Genomic DNA, 9,621 nt, shown 5'->3' with positions numbered 1-9,621 from the left:
ACCGCAAGAAGATATATACTGTATATAAGCCAATTGCCATCTCGAACGATTATTTCCATATAAAAGAGAGATCTGTATCAATAAAGTGTGTTGAGGTTTGTCATACACTGTACGAAGATCAGATTTTGTTGCATTACTTAATCACTAATTTAGCATCCGGGAGGACATTGTCGTCCCGAAACAGCTGGTCGTCCCGAAAAAGCTTATCGATCCCCATCTTCGGGACGACGACTTATGCTTCCGCACGATAATTGTCACATAAAAATGAAAATTTATAAAAGTATTCAGTATTGGTTTGTCATACACTTTGAGAAGGTCAGTTTTTATATTTCTTTTCGTCCATTTATTTTAGAGGAAACTTTGTAACAGTAAGTCAATTGAATGTTGTCATCCACCACGAGAAGGACAGTTTACATTGTGTGTCTAATTTATAAACTACAACATATTTTTCATTGTACATAAGCCAATTGATACCCGCTTCTTCGGGACGAGTTATGCTTCCGCACGATAATTTTCACATAAAAATACACCGCGAAAAGGTCAGTTTACATTGCGTGTCTTATTTATTAACAACTTCATATTTCTTATTTTACATAAGCCATAGGTGTTTCCAACTATTATTTGTATAAAATAGAGGGATCTGTAACAATAAAGTTGTTGAGGTTTGTCATACACTGTGAGAAAATCAGTTTATGTTGCATTACTTAATCATGTATTTATCATCCGGAAGGTAATAGTCGTCCCGAAACAGATGGTCCTCCCGAAAAAACTGGTCGATCCGCATCTTCGGGACCAGTTATGCTTCCGCACGATAATTGTCATATAAAAAAGGAAAATTGAGAAAAGTATTCGGATTAAGTTTGTCATACACTGTGAGAAGGTCAGTTTATTTATATATTTGTTATCGTACATTTATATTATGGGAAACTTTGTAACCATAAGTCAGTATAATGTTGTCATACACCGCGAAAAGGTCAGTTTACATTGCGTGTCTTATTTATTAACAACTTCATATTTCTTATTGTACATTAGCCATAGGCGTTTCCAACGATTATTTGTACAAAATAGAGGGATCTGTACCAATAAAGTTTGTTGAGGTTTGTTATACACTGTGAGAAAATCAGTTTATGTTGCAATACTTAATCATGTATTTATCGTCCAAAGGTAAGACATGTACTGATTGCTGATATTTTTTACCAGTACTGTATATTTAGTGGCATTAAAAGTACATGTAAACGCTATGTAAATTCCTGGTAGTGTATTTATTTTTGAGAACATGTGACAACAATACCAAAACACGGTATGGACGTGCATCACTGCATAAGTTGTTCTAAAGCAATTCGTAAACAATGTCCTTACAAAGAAGTCAATAAAACATTGACAAAGAATTTCCTTTCATGACCTACAACTCAAAATCACCAAACCCCAAACCAAATATAAAATCATTCGTTTTCAAGGGAACCAAGAAAATATTTATGTAAAACTTTCTTTGTGGATACAGTGGTTGAATTTTAAAATATCGGCTAACAGGAAGTTGATGCATATCAGATCTAAAAAAAAATGCTTCATGTAAAATATGTAAACTTTTCAAGTTTAAAAAAGTATTGTCGTGAGGCATTTTTTAAAGGTAATAAAACATTAGTTCAAATAATTCATTATTAAAGAGTTCAATGAAAACAATGGTAGTCATAAGAGTAGTAAAAAGTTACTGACCTGATATCAATAAGACTTCGTGCCGATTGATCTTCCTCCTTCTTTCAATCGATTTAAATGATCGACCTTCCTCCTTCCATTTATGACGTTTGACATTCTTCCTCCTTCCTTTCTGACGCAAAGGGAAGGAAGGAAGGAGGAATGTATCCTATCAAGAGGAAGGATAAAGGTGTGTGGCACCAAGAGGAAGGCGGAAGGTCTGCGGCGAGAAGCGGAAGGAGGAATATGTGTTGTGATAAGAGGAAGGAGGAAGGTATGTGGTAACAAGACGAAGAAGGAAAAAGAAAGGAGGTAGGTGTGTTTTAGGAAAAGGAAGGAGGAAGGTTTGTTTTAAAAGAAAAAGGAAGGAGGAAAGTGTGTTTTAGGAAAAGGAAGGAGGAAGGAACACATCAACTACAAGAGGAAAACAAAAAGTGATATCAAATGAGCATGTTTGAATACTTAAAGCGTTTCATAACGTTACAGACTGCAGCACGTACAGAATAATGTCAATTAACTTTCGGATATATTAAAGGCAATTATTTGGCCTTTTCGTTAACACCATTATCATACTTATATTCCTTTTTTTTTTAAATTAAGCCCAAAAAAACAGTTATCGGACATACTCCTTTATTCGCAGATATTATTTCTCTATAAAATTAGTTGTTGTATGAAAAAAGATACATTAGCTATTTTACATTTTATTTTAAATTTCTTTCCTGAAATCTCCTCCTCTTTATTTTCTGAAGAAAAAAGAAAAGGAGTGTATAAATATGCTAAATTGTGTTTCAAAACTTTTGGTAATTTGTACAAAGAAACTATTAACTTGTAGCACAATGAATCTGATGCTAATAAATTGGTTTTGGAAACAATTTATTAACAGTTCTTGACATATTCCTTTTCTTCTTTGCATTTATGCATTGATACACTAGATGACTCAAGAAGTCTTTAGGGATAACAAATATATACATCTATAACAGAGGAGTTGGATTATTCCTATGGTAAGATCAATCTCGTACTAGTTAAAAATATTTTTCTTAATCATCAATATTTACGTAGAATTTTTTTCAATTGAGAGAAACATATATAAGTCTTGATTTGAAAACAGATACGACCACCGATTATTAAAAACAGTGTTTACCTCTTTCTTTTGCTTCCTTCTGTTTGGTTAGTTTTCCTAAAATAAGCAAGTTTAAATATGCATTACATCCCGTCTAGTCTTTTAAAACTTTAATTATCTATCTGTAAGGATTGGACAAATCATTTTATCAGCTTACTTTAGCTGGTTTGGTTTCGTTTGAAATATACTGATAGTTTACTCATTGTAAAGAATGGTATAAAGTTAAATCACAAAAATACTGAACTCCGAGGAAAGTTAAAAAAGGAAAGTCCCCAATCAAATGGCAAAATCAAAAGTTCAAACACATCACACGAATGGATAACAACTGTCATATTCCTGACTTAGTACAGGCATTTTCTTATGTAGAAATTGGTGGATTTAACCTGGTTTTAAAGCTAGCTAAACCTCTCACTTGTATGACAGTATAAATTAGATCGTTTTAGTTCAGTGTCCCGAAGTATTGTAGAATCGTATTGTTTTACTTCATTCATTTAACATAATATTCTACTCAGTGGCGATCAATTCATAGACATATAACATTGAAAGTATTATGACCTGTCTCATTTAGATTTCTTTATATTGTTGTCATTATTTTTTCAAGCTCTTGGTACATACATTATATGTATATGTTGTTTTGAATAAAAGGCAAGAAAAAGAATTTTTAAAACTCACATAAATGTCACACAATATTACTCTGGTTCTAGAATTATTAAATGTTAATTAACTTACTTTCAACAAACATTTTCAGGTCTGTAACTGTTGCTGAAAGAAATGTGAAAGGTTTTACTAGTACTCTTAGGTTTTTACCCATTTCATGTAACAAGATGAATCAAAAATGCGATTATATACGTGACCATGCAACACTCAATATTTTACACAACTCAATCAGATAAATGACACAAGTAACTTCATTTTTTGAAAATGCCGCCAAAATTAATAACATCATACAACTGTCTTTCTTAATATTAATACCGAAATATCAGCTCTTTTCGTATGGTCTGTATGACACCACAAGAAGTTTTGACAACAAATCTGAATACGACTTTAGAAATGATTTCTGCGATCAGAAATATTAAAATCATATTCTTTTCCACATTATACTATATGTAAACAGGTGGATGGATGAACAGATCATATCATAAATCGTGTTAAAGCTGTTATATGAAGTTCTAGTAATATTAAGATTTGAAACAAGTTTAATTATCTTACTTTTAGTTTTAAAGACTGAACTTACTACGTAAGTGGTACTATCTTCGTTGTAGGGCCTTTATTTTTTCCTTTGGCATATTTTGGTTATAAAAAGGACCTTGTATATTCAGTGCACAAACATGGCAATGTTGACAGACACATAAAATATAGGGAATTTTGCGCAATCTGCTTTCTTGTGGTGTAGTTTTTATATTGTGAAGGTAGTCACTAAGTAATAGTAATGAAACATCGAAATCGTCCCTATGGAAACCAATTGCAGATCGTTTTGTCGAGATAAATGGGATTTTCTCCAAAACAAGCATATGTTACAATAATGCAAACAATTCTACCTATATGTTGTTCTCTTATTTCATTCTTCAGATCTTGGCCCTGAAAGAAATCAAATAGAATTAGTTACAATTAAAACAACAAGTCATATTGGAATACTAATCCTACACTGAATTATTAAATTGACGTGAATAGCCACATAATATTCACTTTAATTAATAACAGTGTAACTCAAGTCATATAGGAAAGTCTATGTAATAAGTATCAACAGATCCAGTAATATATAAATATACCTACCAACTCTTCAAATTTTGCTTTAATCCAAGATTCCATGTTCTGAAAAAAGAAAGAGTAGTTTAATTGAATATTTAGAATACGATTAGGTTTACAAAAAAATAAATATTTGAAGACACTCCACCAATATTTGTTTAAGTGAAACGGTATGTAGTAAACTAAAAATGCCTTTAGTTTGTACACCATATTCAAATTCATGATCACCATGTAATGTAAACTTCCTTGTTTTAAGTCGTAATTCTTTACTTAAAATTTGCAGTTTCCTTAATCTGTTGACAGTTCTCGGTTCGTTGTTTTCATGACAATGTGTAGATTTTGAAGTTTTCGTCAGCAAGATTAAAACGACAATAAAAAGTTAAATCACAAAAATACTGAACTCCGAGGAAAATTCAAAAAGGAAAGTCCCCAATCAAATGGCAAAATCAAAAAAACAAACACATCAAACGAATGGATAACAACTGTCATATTCCTGACTTGGTACAGGCATTTTCTTATGTAGAAAATGGTGGATTGAACCTGGTTTTATAGCTAGCTAAACCTATCACTAGTATGACATTTGTGTGCTTTGCCTGTTTAATTTCATTGATTCATATGTCCTGGAATATGTTTGTCAAAATCAAAAACAAAAATTATAGTTGTCAAACTTCTGTCAGCGTCCTTCTCGTCATCATAATCTACACCTCCGGACGCAAGATTTACGGATAGCGTCACGATAAAGTGTTTTACACCTTTTTACATACTTTGGACTTATTCTTGATAGTTATTTATGGATGTACTGAAAAATGACAAAGCAATTTTAGTACTGAAAAATGATAAAAAACGTTAGTACTGAAAATGACTAACTATCAGATAAAAAAAATGCTTCAAATAATCTATTATGAAAGAGTTCAATGAAAACAATGGTAGTCATAAGAGTAGTAAAAAGTTACTGACCTGATATCAATAAGACTTCGTACCGATTGATCTTCTGACGTAAAGGGAAGGAAGGAAGGAGGAATGTATTCTATCAAGAGGAAGGATGAAGGTGTGTCGCACCAAGAGGAAGGCGGAAGGTCTGCGGCGAGAAGCGGAAGGAGGAATTTGTGTTGTGATAAGAGGAAGAAGGAAGGTATGTGGTAACAAGACGAAGAAGGAAAAAGGAAGGAGGAAGGTGTGTTTTAAAAGAAAAAGGAAGGATGAAGGTGTGTTATAGGAAAAGGAAGGAGGAAGGTGTGTTTTAAAAGAAAAAGGAAGGAGGAAGGTGTATTTTAGCTTCCGCTTGTTACCGCATGCCTTGATCCTTCCTCATCCTTCCTCTTGTTACCAAACACCATCCTCCTTCCTTTTGACCTTTGACATCTTCCTTCTTCCTTCCCTTTACGTCAGAAAAGGAAGGAGGAAGAATGTAAAACGTCATCAATGGAAGGAGGAAGGTCTATCGTTTAAAACTATAGCACGAAGAGGGATATACAATCGGCACGAAGTCTTATACAATATCAGGTTAGTGAATATTTACTACTCGTATGACTACCATTTTATTGAACATCTAAGAAATGAAGAATCTGAATACATGTCTTTTTTTTTTCTTTTCTTTTTTTGTAAAACACCAACGTTTTGCTATAAAAGAAGTTTACAGCGGTTCCATAACGATTTTAAACAAGAAAATACTAATATTTTGCATATACTCCTTCTTATTCCCTCTAACCTAATATTAACTGTACTGTGATACTTTATGGTATATTTCGTCGAAATTCATTTATATATTCTTAAGAAAATAATATAAACCGTCATAAATGGAAGGAGGAAGGTCCATCGTTTAAAACTATAGCATGAAGTAGATATACAATCGGCACGAGGTCTTATACAATATCAGGTTAGTTAATATTTACTCCTCGTATGACTACCATTTTATTGAACAATTAAGAAATGAAGAATCTGATAACAAATTGTTCCTTCTTTCTCTTGTTGCTACACATTCCTTCTTATGTAAATATTATCGCTTCAACTGTCAGTTGAAGATGAGTGTACGGCACTGACTGGCTGTCAAGCCCTCGTACGGTCGGTATTTGTTTTCTTTACGCGTACTTTATACTTAATAATTAGTGGTATAAAATAAAATGATCTACTACTGTTTTACTACTTGTATGACTACCATTGTTGTCATTGAACACTTAAATAATGAATGTTTGAATTAATGCTTTATTTCTTTTGGGAAACACAAAACAAAATGCTATAAAAGAAGTGTGCATTGTGATGTAGACATTTTTGTACCCTATATTGAATAAGCGGAATGTATTCTTTTTTTATAAAAATAGTTGTTGACTATGCAAACATCAAATATTCATTGCCTTTTTTCTAAAAGACATTTTCAACGCATGTGATTTACTAAATGCACTGTAACAATGCATATGCAGAAGATTTTAAGAAAATCAGAATTTGGACTCTTATTGTTTTCTCTCGCCAAAACGATTTAGAGCTTTCAATTAGCAAAACCTCTAGCAAAATTAGATGATTTGCAAATATCATACCTGTCTGTTTGTCCGCCTATCAGATTTAGTAGACTTGTATACATATGTTTTCTTTATCAATAATTAGCAGGACTACAAATCCAATTTTACAGTTGAATTTTAACTATGACATGTATTAAATACTTCATGTTCAAATAACCGTATCTATGACATTATGTTTTACACTTATATTCCTTGTTTTTTTTCCAGAAATGGATAACTGGATGAAAATACAAATGACTCAAATGGTAAGTCGAAGGAGAGAATAAATCTGTAAAAATGATAAGAGTTATTCAGTAGTATGTACTCATTTGATATTGTGGACGCAAATGCAAACTATAATTTAATCATGGTAATAGAATATAAGATAAAATGACAAAATATAAGACAGTTGGATCATTTAAAGGCAGATAAACTGAAAGGAGAAATAAAAATAATAAGTACTGATTATATAACAAAATAATCGATCTTAGCGTGTTTTTTAGAAATATTTGACCTATAATGATTGGACAGAAATTTAATTCAGTAATGTGTTCACTTCGGCTACTTTCTGTACTAAATTGTAATCTGTATTGCTTGACACTTGGGTCTGTCCGTTCTGCTGAAAGTTTTTCTTAAAAAACAAATTAATTTGATTGGGGACTTTCCTTTTTGAATTTTCCATGGAGTTCAGTATTTTTGTGATTTTACTTTTTAATCTTTTAATGTAGGTATGCAACTTTATTTCCAGTTTTATTTTGATTATGAAATGCACATTACCACTTGTACAAGATACATATCATTCAAATCAAAATAAGATGAAATAACAAAATAAAACACAGTTTAATTACTTTCAGACAGATGAATTGAAGGCGGAAATAAGAAATGGGAACATGGAATTGAAAGCATTGTTTAACAGCTTTAAGGCGGATAAATTGAAAGCAGAAGTAACGAAAGGGAACATGGAATTGAAAGCAGAAGTAACGAAAGGGAACATGGAATTGAGAGCAATGATTACAGATCTTATAGACGGTAAATGTTTGTCTTTTTGTATCGCTAAACACAGTCACAACCGTATTCATTTCTTACCGTTTCGTTGGGAAATAGATCTGTGATAAAAATGTCGATATCAAGTTGTATAGAGAATCCACAACTCAACAGGCTATTGCTCAGAAGTTCACTGTTGTTAGAAATTAACAATATAATATAATTTGTTAATTGCTTATGTTGTTTATATCAAAGCTGTTTTCGTGTTTGATAATATTGCTTATGTTTTTAAACAGCAAATACTAAAAGTGAGAGCAGCGGGCAAAAAGACAGCACACAGAGGGCTGACACAACATCAGATGAGGATGAAGATAGTCAATATATGCATTACCAAAGAAACACTAAACACGAACACAGTGAGGATGATGATGATGACGAAGATAGCAGTGATCATAGGGATGTTCATGATGATGAAGCTAAGGATGATAGGATTGATAACGATGATGTAGAAATAGAAAAAGAACAGAAACAGACAGATGGATCAGGTAAAATAGATAGTATTATATTTATCTACCTTTCATTGCTAAACTCTATCGTTATTTCCAAGCAAATTGAGAATGGAAACGGCGTATGCGTCAATGAGTCAACAACCCGACCAAAGAGCAGTAACAGCCCAAGGCCAACTAGTGGACTTCCCCAAAGCGAGAAAATACAGCACTGGGAGGCAAGCTGTCCCATTAAACAAAAATGTGTCCTAGTTCAGTGAAAAAGGGCGTCACATTAAACTCCGAAACATATAGAAAGAAAAATCTGTAAAGGAAGGTTTGTAATCTTATATGTTCCCCATTAACTACTTATACTTACTATTACTAAAGATTTTCAAGCTTTCTAAAGAGAAATTAAGGTAATAATGACTTTAGAATTACAAAACATTTGATAAAACATATAACACATGATTTTGTTGAAGGAATCGAAGCAAAACATGTTTAATTTAAGACATTTAAAAACAATTGTACTGTTAAAAAATGCCTTGGAATTGCCATACAGAACCATCTCAAGACAGAAAAAACGAAAAACTGTACAGGAGTGTTGGTCTTGATATAACTAGCCGTTATTTATTTGTTCCATAGAGTTTTTTTTAAAATACGACCAAAAATGAACAATGAAACAAATAAGTTTGTAAACACGATCCAATATGAATGGAAATGTCGCACAAGGATCACAATCGTTCGCGGATTTTTACGTGAGTGCAAAATATGGTAAGAAAAAATAGGTAAATAAATCATCATTATTTTTTGTCAGACACTATGATTGTTAAAGGCGAGAAATGGTTTACCCCAAGAAGAACACCATCTCAACCAAGTTCATCGAAGTCAAAGCTTAAACCTAAAGGTATGTATGTTACATAAGAAAAAAAAACATATGCCACATCCATCTATACTACTAAAATAACAAGTTTCAATTTGATAGCGGACATGACATAAAAAAGACGAATCAAAGAAATCAACTTTATATATTACAAATACTGGACAATGGAGTTAATTAGAAATAATGCCATCCAAGGCCCTTATGTTGTTTAATACTGTA

The 9,621-nt window shown here is 32.2% G+C and overlaps 1 protein-coding gene and 1 long non-coding RNA gene across 11 annotated transcripts in view; one reads left to right on the top strand and one right to left on the bottom strand.

Annotated features, from left to right (window-relative positions):
* The first annotated feature begins 658 nt into the window (after nt 1-658).
* Nucleotides 659-9,621, top strand: part of LOC127710423 (FK506-binding protein 5-like) — a 48,208-nt gene continuing 39,245 nt past the window's right edge. For 4 of the 8 annotated variants that reach the window (XM_052216250.1, XM_052216247.1, XM_052216251.1 and 1 more), the window contains exons 1-5: nt 662-880; nt 7,279-7,316; nt 7,905-8,079; nt 8,331-8,579; nt 9,337-9,426. In XM_052216250.1, coding sequence (XP_052072210.1) covers nt 7,281-7,316; nt 7,905-8,079; nt 8,331-8,579; nt 9,337-9,426 — 550 coding nt within the window. In that variant the 5' untranslated portion in view covers nt 662-880; nt 7,279-7,280. Of the gene's footprint in view, nt 881-7,278; nt 7,317-7,904; nt 8,080-8,330; nt 8,580-9,336; nt 9,427-9,621 lie in introns of all 8 variants that reach the window. The other 4 variants (XR_007986183.1, XR_007986182.1, XM_052216253.1 and 1 more) reach the window with 2 other exon arrangements.
* The window catches only part of LOC127710425 (uncharacterized), a 37,907-nt gene continuing 31,114 nt past the window's right edge, over nt 2,829-9,621 (bottom strand). For 2 of the 3 annotated variants that reach the window (XR_007986189.1, XR_007986185.1), the window contains exons 3-5: nt 4,351-4,390; nt 3,542-3,574; nt 2,829-2,869 (exon numbers count right to left, since the gene is read on the bottom strand). This is a non-coding gene — a long non-coding RNA (uncharacterized LOC127710425). The remainder of the gene's footprint in view (nt 2,870-3,541; nt 3,575-4,350; nt 4,391-9,621) is intronic. The other variant, XR_007986187.1, reaches the window with a different exon arrangement.

Source organism: Mytilus californianus, unplaced genomic scaffold (genome assembly GCF_021869535.1).
Source record: "Mytilus californianus isolate M0D057914Y unplaced genomic scaffold, xbMytCali1.0.p SCAF_79, whole genome shotgun sequence".
NCBI lineage: Eukaryota > Metazoa > Mollusca > Bivalvia > Mytilida > Mytilidae > Mytilus > Mytilus californianus.
The sequence above is the reverse complement of the archived record's forward strand: the minus strand, read 5'-3'. Positions and strand labels throughout refer to the sequence as shown.